The sequence below is a fragment of the Lepidochelys kempii genome, chromosome 8, assembly GCF_965140285.1.
Source record: "Lepidochelys kempii isolate rLepKem1 chromosome 8, rLepKem1.hap1, whole genome shotgun sequence".
Classification (NCBI taxonomy): domain Eukaryota; kingdom Metazoa; phylum Chordata; order Testudines; family Cheloniidae; genus Lepidochelys; species Lepidochelys kempii.
The window spans coordinates 53,619,197-53,631,798 of record NC_136387.1 but is presented as its reverse complement, the minus strand read 5'-3'; the positions used below and the strand labels follow the sequence as shown (position 1 = coordinate 53,631,798).

The window sequence follows — 12,602 nt, the reverse complement described above, 5'->3', positions numbered from 1 at the left end:
GCAAAAAGCCATTATTCTTTGCAAAGTCAAGTCTATTTCTTGCAATAACCTTGCTGTAGCTTGGTTATCAGTTACTGCACAGATAACTCAGTCTGTAATTAGTCTATCTGTGAATTTGAACAATTCACATGGCTTAGCTTTACTAGCTCTATAACATAACAATCAAGAGGCACACTTGGCAGCTAGTTACTTATCAAGACAATATGCCTTTCCCAGTGACATTCTTGCCAGAATCATGGCATTCTTGACATCCTTGAATGACTGCATAGCAGTTTGCAGTGCATTTCATTCTCCCACTGGAATTACGGTAGGTCTCCAATGCCTCTGGTCCTGCCCAGTGTAACACTGTAGAGGTTTTCAGCCTACCCGGTTTCTCTGCAACCTCAGTTGCTCCTGGGAAATCTTGAAAATGTTTCATCCACCCTCTCCATTCTCCACCAGGTTCCCTTCCAGATTCAGGTGGTTGCATTTGCTGCAGCAGTGACAGAAAGGTGGGTTTGTCTAATCACACATGTTTAACTGCCACTGTGAGACTTCAGAGTCCAGGACACAAATTAAGCTAAGTCTTGATGCCATATAATAAAGGTGTGATACAGAGGAGTGCTGTATCACACAACGTGGTGCTGGGTTGTGCCACGGCTGGGCTGTGGCTAATGCTACAATCACCAGCTCCCAAGGTTTAGGAAATTATTGTTCTGTGGCCTGAGCAAAGGACTAGAAGTCAGGAGCTCCTGAATGCTAATCCCAGCTCCCCCTCTGGCTATGGGCAAGTCCAGTGTTGTCGGCTCCTGGAAGTCTTGCTAGATTTGGTATTTTTCTTAAAGCCCCAGGTCCTGGAGTCATGTGATGAGAGTGTATCTTAAAATCATTATATTGTTATATTTGGAAAAACTATTGCAGGTGACTTTTAGAGATTTCTAGGATGTATTAGCTATGATTCTCTTCTCCCTCCAAAACCTGCACAGCAAGCCTCATGGAGCCAGATGCTGATCCCCGTACTCCTGCTCAATAGTAGGTACTCCATAACAGTCCCACTGCAGTCAGGGAGTACCTCATACTCAGCGAAGGACACAGAATATAGTGGGAGTAAAGGTATCACATTCTGGCCCCTGGTAGCTAATAGGGCACCCTGGCCTAACAGGCAAAAGAATACCAAAAAAAAACCCCACACACCAATAAATATTGTCATGGTTACAAGGCTAGTGGCACCTCTGTCCAATTCTCTGGTCTTTGAGTGCACCCCCTGCGGGGTGGAATTCCACAGTTTTCCCCATCTTTAGACTGGGCCTTGGGCTATAATACCCTGAGTATCCAACCTGCTTATCCAGCAGGTCCAACTGGCTTCAGCATCTGTGGCTCTTCCCTTCAGGGGACTATGACCAGTGGCGCATAGCTTTACAGAGACTGTCTGGGCACTTTTTTTACATTAGCAGTAGGAAGAAAGCATCTAGAGAAAAGGGATTTCACAAGAACCATCTATCTTACCTGCAGTCCTACCATCCTGTGGTGATGACCTAGATAGGCCTAGCTTCACCAGACACCACCCCCAGCAGGTGCCTGTGTCACAACCTGGTTCCCTCAAACAACTATCACCTTCTTCTTGAGAGAGAGCGTGCCTCTTTGAATCCTGCCACAGTTATTTTGCCCTGTGCTGGGGGCCTTCTCTTGTCCTGGTCCAAGCCAGTTTTTTGCTTGGCTGGAGAGCAGGCAAATCATCAAAACTAACAGTCCCACCATTGTCCCTTATGAACTCTCAAGTGTTTGCTTGAGACAATCTTTTCCTTCCTTCCAGACAGTCCCTAGTTGAGTTAAACCAATACAGACATACCAAAAACATCCCAACAACATGTTTATTGCAGCCCACCCCACCATGCATGCTTTACACACCGCTGCTGGGATGAGGAGGGTACATTGCTTGGTGTCGTGTATGTGTGTGTATATATTAGAGAGAGACATGGTGGGTGAGGGAATATCTTTTATTGCTCGTGAGAGAGACAAGCCTTCGAGCCATACAGAGCTCTTCCTTGGGTCCTTGAGAAGTTGACCCAATAAAAGATACTACCTCACCTACCTTGTCTCTCTCATATCCTGGGACCGACTTGGCTACAAGTACATGGCATATGTGTATTCGAGAGAGGCAGGCAGACCACGCTGCGTTTGCTGGGGTTTCTGTTCAGCTTTCAGTCCTGTGTCTGGGCAGGACTCCAAATACAGCTCTGAGGGAAACCACTGATCTTGCTGTCAGCGAGGTAAAATTGGCCACGCACACTGCCCCATCATGGGACTGTCGTTCAACATGGGCCAACTCCAAACCTCTCCACACTCGGGAGGGTTGCAGCTGTGTGCGGATAAGCAGAAACCCTGCAAGCAGGTGCAGACACATGCTCACATATTTTCAAGATCGAATGCCTTCTGCTGGTCCCGTTTCTGAAGTCTCTAACCACAACCGGCCTCTTCATTTATGCTAACTGCCCACTCCCTTTCCCCCAAGCTGGGTGAAAGCTGCTCAGGGTCCTGTAGAAATACTCTGGCTTGTGGCTTATTTGGTCAAAGAGGATAGTCTGAAGCCGAATGCAATAAATAAGTATAGTCTCAGAGCAAGGCACACACTCTGTCTCACACACAGACTGAACACCAGTAATTATTCTCTGCAGTAACCTTCCCCTGGCACTGAGGGCTGGTATTTACAGCGGCATAGGCAACAGAAGCTGATAAGCAAGGACTTTGTCTCTCTGTCGGAAGGGGCTGGTGCCACCCCGCGCGTGTGGCTGAGAGCAGCTCAGCAGCCCCACTCCCTCCCAGCAGGGGGAGCAGAGCTGCCGCACCTGCCCTCCGGGGCTGCTGGGCACTCAGCTCCAAGGAGGACAATCTTCTCCCACCACCTGCTTCCCCCGTGGGCGTTTGCTGGTGCTTTCATCTGAGCCCCGTGATGCGGGTCCCACGGGAGTTGTGTCATCCCCACAGAACGCAATTATCCAACTTCAGTACGTGTGTGATTAAAGAAGGGGGGAGAAGAGAACAAGCTGAGGGAAGGGGTGTTGAGAAGTGTCACTTCGCTAATTGCCAGCTCTGCCCGTGACAGGCAGACGCGTGCTGTCAGGAGCCTGAACTCTGTGCACTCGCGTGTGCGCACCTCGCCATCTCCCGCTCCGTGGATGTTTTGTCAGGAGCTGCGCAGACTAACAGGCTGTGCTGCGAGGCGCTGGCAGAACAGTGGGCTGGCCCAAAGGCAGCTGCCCCTCTGGGAGTCAAAATACGGGCTGGGGGCAGAGTCTCACCATCACAGCAGCGGCGCCTGGTGTTTGAATCATTGTGCAGGAGACGAACAGAGTCCCCCGGAGAATGGATCAAATGCCACATCTCCTTCCACGGGGGAAAAAGGCTTTGGGTGGACCTCCACGTGCGACCTTTGATCATGCTAGCATGCTAAAAATAGCACTGTGGCCATAACAACCCGGGCAGCAGTTCAAGCTAGCTGCCTGAGTACAATGCCATCCAAAATCCTAGGTAGGTACTCCACCGCCCCACGCCACTGCAGCCACAGTGCTATTTTCAGCACACTAGCTCAATCAAAGCTAGCATGTGTATGTCTGCCCATGCTCAGAATGGCACCTCCCAGCTGCAGTGCAGATGTGCCCCAGGCTACAGTGCATGATGGGAAGAATGCATCCTGGGAAGCCCTAAAGAGCATGGCCCCTGAATATGCAGCTCTTCCCTTACTCCTCTGCTGACGGAAGCCCAGCGCCCTAACCAGAGATGGCCATAGTACATGCAGAGAGGTGCAAATGGAGGTCTCAGTCCCAGTGAACACTGATAGTTTGACTGTGTGTGGGGACGAATTCCATTCACATTATCACCATAATGTAAACTATATAAACACTGACTCCTGGAATTAAAGATGCGAGATCACTGAGCAGGGGAACTTCTGTGAACCCCTTGGACATTTATCAGAGCTGCACAGCCTTCGGAAACAAGAACTGGGCCCCAAACTAAAGCCCAAATCTCCATCTGTATTAAACCTTTTCTGAGCACAGATGGGCTTGAGCCACAACGTTTGGATCAATATTTGGGTTTCCACAAAATCCAGGTTATTTAAATCCAGGATTTCTGTTTGGTTCCTCTGTCTCTGAGCTTTGCAAATGAGCTATGGAGTTGTTTGGGCTTATTGGCAGCAGTGATGAGTGGGAAATCCCTCTTGTGCATTTCCACACTTCCTGGGTTTGGTGGGTCCAGAATTACCAAAACAGTGCAGGACAGGCTGTTCCCATGGGATCTCTGGTCTGGCTGGAATTTGAGGTTACTGGAAGCCTCATGGGACTAGATGTCCGGACTGATTTCTAGTCTGAGGACAGGGGAAACAGAAGCTGAGCTGAGCCAAAACTCCAAGCCTTTTGAGGCTCAGTCGGCACTTTGTAACTGTAGATGGGTAACCAGCGGTGCTTGCATACTAGAATGCAAAGCCTGCAAGGATACTGGTCCAACTGCTTTTTGGAAAACTTTTTGTACAAGGCTTGATTGGGGCTGTCTCCATTGGCCTGCTGTGTTTCTTTGCTTCTGCGTATTACATGGTGTGCAAGGAGATTTGGGGTGCTTGTGAAAAGAGCTGTGCATAAGAGGGGCTCAAACCATGAAGCTCAGCTCTTGATCCCCTCCACCCTCAGTTCCTTCTGGCCGGAAACTCCGACAGCAGGGAGGGGGGGCGGGTCGTGGAATGGACATGAGCAACACGTCTCGAAGAACACCAGTTACGGAAAAAGGTAACTGTCTGATTGCTCATGTCTATTCAACTTAGGTGATGCCCAGCAGTACCCGTGGAGGTGGGTAAGGAGTTCACGGATGTGTAGATTGCAGCACAGCTCTGCTGAACCCAGCGTCGTCCCTGGCCCGCTGCATGATGGCATAGTAGGCTGTGAACGTGTGTACCAAGGACCACGTTGCAGCTTTACAGATGTCCTGGATCAGAACGTGCGCCAGGAAGGCCACTGACAATGCCTGAGCTCTAGTCGAGTGGGCTCTGGTGATCGGCAGCAGAGGAACTCCCGCTATCTTGTAGCGGGTCCGAATGCAAGAGCTGATCCAGTTAGAAATCCTTTGTGTGGACACTGGGAGGCCTTTCATCCTACCAGCTGTAGAGGTGAAAAGCTGAGTCGACTTACGGAAAGGCTTTGTCCGATCTAGGTAGAAAGCCAGAGCCTTTCTTACATCCAAAGCGTGAAGGTGCCTCTCTTCACGAGTCTCATGGGGCTTAGGGCAGAAGACTGGAAGGAAGCTGTCCTGGCTCATGTGGAAAGTGGACACCACTGAGTGACAGGTTTCAGAGTAACAGCTGTGTTAGTCTGTATTCGCAAAAAGAAAAGGAGTACTTGTGGCACCTTAGAGACTAACCAATTTATTTGAGCATGAGCTCACGAAAGCTCATGCTCAAATAAATTGGTTAGTCTCTAAGGTGCCACAAGTACCACTGAGTGAGGAGTGCTGACAAAGGGAACTCCTTCCAGGACTTTCCCGGGATCGGTCCACCATCGCAGTGAGGTAAGTACCGTCGTGGGGATGGTGACAACCTTCTCCAGGTGGTCCCTGGACCGGGAGTAACCATCCCTAGCCATTGCTGCAGGGGGGTCGCATCTGGAGCCTGGCGTGGTGCACCACATATATACATGCTGCCATGTGACCTAGTATGCGTAGGCAAACCATGGTCGTGGTCAGGGGAAATGCGGAGACTTCCGCAATGAGGTCCGTCAGTGCCCTGAATCACTCCAGCGGCAGGAACGCCCTGGTGCAGGTCGAGTCGAGCACCGCTCTGATGAACTCTCCTCTGTACTGGAACTAATATGGATTTTTTGTCATTCACCAGGAGGCCAAGGCGATGGCACATGCCCAGTAGCACCACGACATCCCCTTGGACCTGTAGTTTCCCTTGACAAGCCGGTTGTCGCGGTATGGGTAGATCTGGATGTCCCAGCATCTGAGGTAAGCCGCCACCACCAACATGCACTTGATAAATACCTGTGGTGCTGCCGCTAGGCCAGACAGAAGGACTGCAAGCTGATAGTGGTCAGGACCTACCGTGAACTGGAGGAAGCGTCTGTGTCCCCCGAAGATGGCGATGTGGAAGTATGCATCTTTCAGATCGAGGGAGGCGCACCAGTCTCCCGGATCCAGGGAGGGGATGATGGAGGCCAGGAGACCATGCAGAACTTCAGTTTCGCTAAGTAGAGGTTCAAGTCCTGCAGGTTGAGTATGGGCCGCAGACCGTCCTTGGCCTTAGGGATTAAAAAGTATCGGGAATAGAACCTCTTGTTCCTGTACTCCACTGGAACTACGTCCACCACACCCAGCGGTCGCTCCCCTGATTGATGGCCCTGTCCCGATCGGTACTGGTCGCCCCTCCTGGGATCTGGCTGACCTCAATAAGCATCTGGATCGGGGCCTCGGGGACCGGCAGAACTCGATGGATCCGCAATGGCACCAGGCCGGTGATCTACACCTCACACTTGATGAGCGGGACCGGGATGTGGAGCGGGATCAGGAACTAAAGCGGGCTTGGCATCGTGAAGATGTAGCTGCATGGGGTGACGCCACCCTGGGGGATCGGTGACGGTCTGGAGAACAAAACAGTTGGTCCCTCGACCTGTCCCTGCAGTGGAACTGGTGCCACGGAGATTCCGGGTGCCAACTCCGAAACTCCTGCTGGGGGGGGGACGGGGGACGTGTGCCTCGTTACCAGCGAGCCATGCCTCAAGCCTCACTGCCCTTGACAAAGGTCGAGAGACCGGATGGGACTATGAAGCTTCTGCTTATCACGATCAGAGGCGTATCAGCTGCGAGAGGGCGACCATTGGCGGGACGTCCCCCACAACGGGGAGCAGTGCCGGAAAGGTGGAGACTGTGGTGGTCTCAATGCAGGTTTACCCCGGGACTGGGAACCCGCAGGGGCCAGAGTGGGCAGCACTGGGAGGGAAATAATGTCCTGTGCCACTTGGAGGGCCTCCATCTTGGACGGCACTCAGAGCTGAGGACCTCCGCCGCTATCCGGGGTAGCTGGCGGGGAGTGGGCTTGGCTACACTGCTTGACCTGAGCTGGGGCCCAGGATCCCCAAGGGGGTGAAGAGGCACCTGAGAATGCACCTTGGTCCAGCCCAGATTTGTCCTTTCCCTTGTGGAAAACTGGAGACGTTCCTCGCCCTGTCTTCCTGGGCTTCTTGGCTGGAGTCATGGAAGGAGACTGGTGCCGGCTTGTAGATGGTACTGGCAGGGTGCTGCGCACCAAGGTCATGATGCTCTGCGCCGAATCAGAGCGCTGCTCTGGTACCGGGGTAAGGGCAGACTCCATCAGGAGCGCCTTCAAATGAATGTCACTCTCCTTCTTCGTCCTGGGCTTGAAGGACTTGCAGATTTTGCACTTGCCACTAATGTGACCTTCGCCCAAGCACAGTAAACACCTATTATGTGGATCGCCAGTGGGCTTAGGACTTTTACAGTGATCGCAGAGTTTAAAGCCTGGGGACTGGGGCATGCCCTGTCCCAAGGAGAAGTCTCTAACCTAACAAACAGGTTGAACTAAACTAGAGGGAAACTATATATAGTAATCAATTTATTTGAGCATGATGCATCCGATGAAGTGAGCTGTAGCTCACGAAAGCTTATGCCCAAATAAATGTGTTAGTCTCTAAGGTGCCACAAGTCCTCCTTTTCTTTTTTGTATATACAGTAATATTTGCAAGAGGCAAATGAGTTTGATTGAATGAAACGCAACAGCTGAAGCAGACCAGTTCCATGCACCATTTCTACAGAAACAAAACCAGTTTAGGAAGGGAGTGTGCCAGGAGAAGAGAAGGATGGATTGGGCATGAGAGGCATTTAAACTAAACACCTGACTTCCACAGAGGGTAAGCTACTAATGTGAGAAACAGCCTGCCAAAGGCAGCAAGAGGAGCTGCGAATGTACATGCACTGAGAATAAGAGCAAGGTTTTGAGCAGAAAACAAGATTGCAGAGCACAAAGGCTAGTGAGGTAGGCAGGGGGACAGAGATGGGCTGCAGTCCCAATATTCCTAAATGAACAATAGGCGAAGAGGCAGAGAGGCACATTCCCTATCAAGCTCAAGCCGTGTGTAGGAGGAATATGTACATCTTATTTGTAAATTAGCTCACTGTCTCGTATGTGCATGCATCACAGAGTGAGAGCCACACACACAAGAAGGGCTAAGATCCAGCGTTCACCCTGATCTTCCCATGCTATTGCAGGACATTGTGTGGGAGACGCAAAATAATTCTAACAGGCAGCTCCTATTTAAATGCTTCAAAGGAATGGAAAAAAACCCTCAAGGCTTTCTGTGGGAGAAAATCTCATTCCACCTCCTAGTCGGTTCTGCGTGGGCAGCCATCACTACAGTTAAGCCTGTAATCCCATTTATACCCTGAGACACCACTGGTGTCCAAGAAAATATTCCGTTTTAAATCCCAGGAAGGTAGATTCTGCCACTCACTTCCAGGCAGAGAATTCCAGACACTGAAGAGCTTCTTATAAGGAGGAAGAACAAAGCCCCTTTGTGGATTTAACTTAGTATCTCTGTTTTCTTGCCGTGTTTGTTTTACCCCATTCTCTGCAATCCCCCCACACACACACACACACAGCTGCTTATTCCCTCCCAGAAAAGCCCTGTGTCTTATATACATGGACTAGGACCCTTCTAAAGTTTGGATAGGCCATATTGTGTCTCTTGCCACCATAGGGTTAGGTTAGCAACTCTGCTGACAAAATACACATTCAAACTAAGGGCACCTCTGCACAGCATCCAGGCAGCAGAGTTTGCATGATGTGCTGCTCTCCAGTCACTGGGGTTTGCTATTCCCAGATCTCTCCGTGATACAAGCCTTTCTACAAACTTCTGTATGGGCTAGACAAAATGGGACAAATACATCCTGGTGTAACACTGCTGGTGTCAGCAGAAATTACACCAGGGATGAATCTGGCCCAATTGTTTCTAGCCCAGACCTTAAAACCCATACATAAAACCTCAACCCCACAACACAACATCACCTTAGACGTTGTCAGTGTCTAACACTTGACAGTAACAGCTCCCTTACAAAGAAAAAGCCTCAAAACTCAGGCAGCTTCATCAGTGCATCACAGAACTTGCTCCACAAACGTGTAAGGCACAAAATCCACCTCGTGTCATCATCACACAACCCCCTCTCCTGCTCTCAAGCAAAGCAGCACAACTCATGCATTTATCGCTCCACTCACAGGAGGCTGCACGTGTTACTGAATTCCAGCCCTTGCCGAGCGCAGCGAAGCACACCTGCAGTCATGCTGCGATCTTCAGTGAAGTTTGGCATACACAGTGGCTGCAGTCTGTTTGTTCCGCGGGGACTGGGACCGGTTGTGCCATGAAAGGTGCTCATGCTGTGCTGGTTGCCAACAGGGGTGAGGGAGGAAACGGTGTGTAGGGCTGAATCTGATCCAGCCCATTTTTCCCAAAGCCCCACCCCTCAACTGAAGGTTCGTTAGAGCCAGCACGGGGGACAGGTCTTTGCCATTTGACCAGCTCTTTGCAACATATCACAAATCCAACCACTGATGGGTGCAAAGTTGCATTTGGCTCTCCAATGAATTAGTTTTTCCTCCTTCTCAAAAGGTACCCAGATGTGCAGTGGAACCAGAACTGAGTCCGGCCTGCGCTCACCTGTAATTGTACATCCCACCACTAACGAGCAGCCCCATTTCCATCATCAGCCCAAACAGGAGACCCAGGAGAGCTCCACAGCCTGGAAGATTTGTTCAGCAAAAACACACTTCACTTCTGCTTCTCCAACCCGTGGAGCTTCTAAGAGCCCCGAGTACCACCGCAGCCTCACTCACATTGTACAGCACTGTGGTCCACCCTTCCATGGTAATGCACTGGAAGACAGTCAACACAGCAAAGAGGATGTTGTCAAACTGAGTGATCCCGTCATTGGGACCAATCCACTCCTTGCACTCGTAACCCGAGGGGCATCCCTGCACCCCACACGGATGTGGGGGATCCAGTTCTTCCAGTTCACCTGCAATCATAAAAAAGCAATGCCCGGAGGGCACAGAGATCAGGGAGGGGCGGAGGAGATGCAGAGAAGCAGACAGAGCCCAGCCCGGATACCCAGTGGAAGGCGAGGTGGGACGAGCATCTAGCTGTGTTATTAAAGCTTTCACATTTGGGGGGACATTAGGTCACTGGAATGTTCATGGAATCCTGACCTACAGTGCCCTGATTTTCCAGATTTACTCCCCCACTTTCTGACCCTCAACGCTCTGCCAGTACATCTCAAGCTTGACCCGAAGCACTCCTTGCTAATGCAGCCCCAGAGCTCACATGCCTCTTTTAATGCACCTCACTCCTGACCTAAAACAATGCTGAGCCTTCTGAATTTGGCCACTCCTGAGCAGGGATGGCTGGTTCTGTTGATGTATGTTAGTATGTTTCTTCCCATTCCCCCCCAAACCTTAGACTGTGAACTCTTTGGGGGAGGGACCTCTCCCTTTTTGCCTGTCTAGAAAGCAGCTAGTACACAGTGGGCACAATAATCTAAAGAGGTGGCTTTTCTTCTCTGTATTGAAGTATTATCAATCCTCATGACGAGTCTCATGATGCTTGGTGTTTTCCTTAAAGCCCCAGATCCTGAAATCCTGTGATTACTTGAGCATCTCAGGAGAGTTTTGTAAAGCAAGTTTCTAGCCCCTATAATTGTGAAGAAAATCTTGAAAATGTGACTCAAGTGCACCCAAGAGGGTGAAAAACCCAAAGGCAAGTAAAATCCACATTGTATTACCATCATCATCATTTTAAATCCCATGATTTGTATGCCAATCTCATGATTTTTGAGTCCTTATTCATGATTTCTGGAACACTTACAGTTGCCCATGCTAAGTCTCAAGAATGGGAATCCTCTCTCTTTAAATGAGATCAGCTGGTATTGGATATGAAGACAAGAACAGATATTGGGGATGGTTTTGATTGATAGAAACCACTCATAACAACATCAGTCACTGGGCCTCAGAGCACACGTGCACCCGTTATGGTCCTTGGGCCCTTTAAGAGCTGGCATTCTGGGAAACGTAGTTCTCTACAAAGAACTGAGAGTCCAGAGGTCAGCTTTTGGGAACTGTATAAGGGATAGCCTGAGGGCAGTATGGAGAAAGAGGAAGGCTGAGCCTGGAAGGGCTGTTGGGAGGTGATTGAGTTGCTTTGTTCTTAGCTGGATTTTACTTTGTTAAGCCCTGAGGAAAGAGACTAGCAGTGACTTATAATTGTTTGTATTTACCATCTCCGGCTGAAGAAGCTGCCCGTTATCTCACAGTAAGGTTATCCTTGGCTGGAATCTATTACAAAACCAACCCATCTCTCCATCCCCACTGGAGAGCTGGCTAGAAAATGGGAAATATAGTCATGACAAATCTGTTTTTGCTGACATTTTTCTAACCATGAATGTTTGCAACCAGCTCTACCTCACTGCCACCCTCCCTGGCTGATAGCAGGCTCAAGGAGAGGAAAACAGAGTGTGGCGTTCAGTAAAAGAAGAGAGGAAATCACTGAGCCCAGAGCTCCAACAGGAACATAGCAGTGCAAAAAGGGAGTGACCCCTGAGATGGCCTGACTCCAATTCCAGCGGGCATTGTGTGGAAATGGAATTTCTCCCCACCATGCACCAGGGACCAGCAGCTCAGTCTTTACTCAGCCATTGTGATCGTGTGGTGACAGTTATGTGTTACAGTCTGAAGTGTCAATACCACCATGCCGCAGCATGGCTTATGCCTTGCTGCAGCTGAACCAGACAAGCTGGGGTTCAGCATGGCAAGGCCACAGAGTGGCTCATACACAGTCAATCATCTCATCTGAGCTGAGAAGGGTGCTGCTCACAACGGTTTGCCATGCACAACAGACAGAGTGGAATGGCAGCCTGCCTACCTGAATTATTCGTGTAGCAAGCTCGGTGCAGTTTCCCACTGTAGAACTCCAGGCCGATGATGGCGAACATCAGAATAGCGAAAAAGAGCAGGAGGCCTATCTGAAGAAGGGGCACCATGGCCTTCATGATGGACTTCAACACGATCTGTAAGCCTGGGAAAGAGGAGAGAGGACATAGCTCACTGACCCTCCCACCACCTTGCCCAGCTAACAGCAGAGACAACATCTCTCCCTTTCCCTACAGGAGAGGCTCTTGGTAAAAGGATGGTGAGCTACAGAGATGTGGAAGGATCAGTAATCTGCCAGATGGGACCAGGCAAAGCACAGCGTGCAGAAACCTTTGCCAAATAGGCATCTGCCACTCCCATAAGCACCCAGCATCGACTTCTGGGTTTTTGGGAACTTTCTTCTCTCCACTGCAGCTCTTTCTGGGCATATTCCGCCTGTGGAATTTCCACTGAGATTTACAGACTTCTGCTCCAGAAGCAAGGATAGAATAGGCGATAGAGACATGCAGTGAGGCTCAGGGAGGAGAATTTTGCCCCTAGAGGACCAGCATGACCTAGTGGACAGGACAATGGATTCAGGATGGGTTCTGTTCTTGACAGTGCCTGCTGCATGACCACAGGCAAGTCAGTTCACCTGTCTTTGCCTTGG

General features: G+C 50.2%; 1 protein-coding gene across 1 annotated transcript in view; it reads right to left on the bottom strand.

Moving 5' to 3' along the window:
- CACNA1E (calcium voltage-gated channel subunit alpha1 E) overlaps positions 1 to 12,602 on the bottom strand; it is a 420,129-nt gene that overhangs the window by 158,789 nt on the left and 248,738 nt on the right. The window contains exons 8-9 of the mRNA XM_073356587.2: positions 11,946 to 12,098; positions 9,866 to 10,047 (exon numbers count right to left, since the gene is read on the bottom strand). Coding sequence (XP_073212688.1) covers positions 9,866 to 10,047; positions 11,946 to 12,098 — 335 coding nt within the window. The remainder of the gene's footprint in view (positions 1 to 9,865; positions 10,048 to 11,945; positions 12,099 to 12,602) is intronic.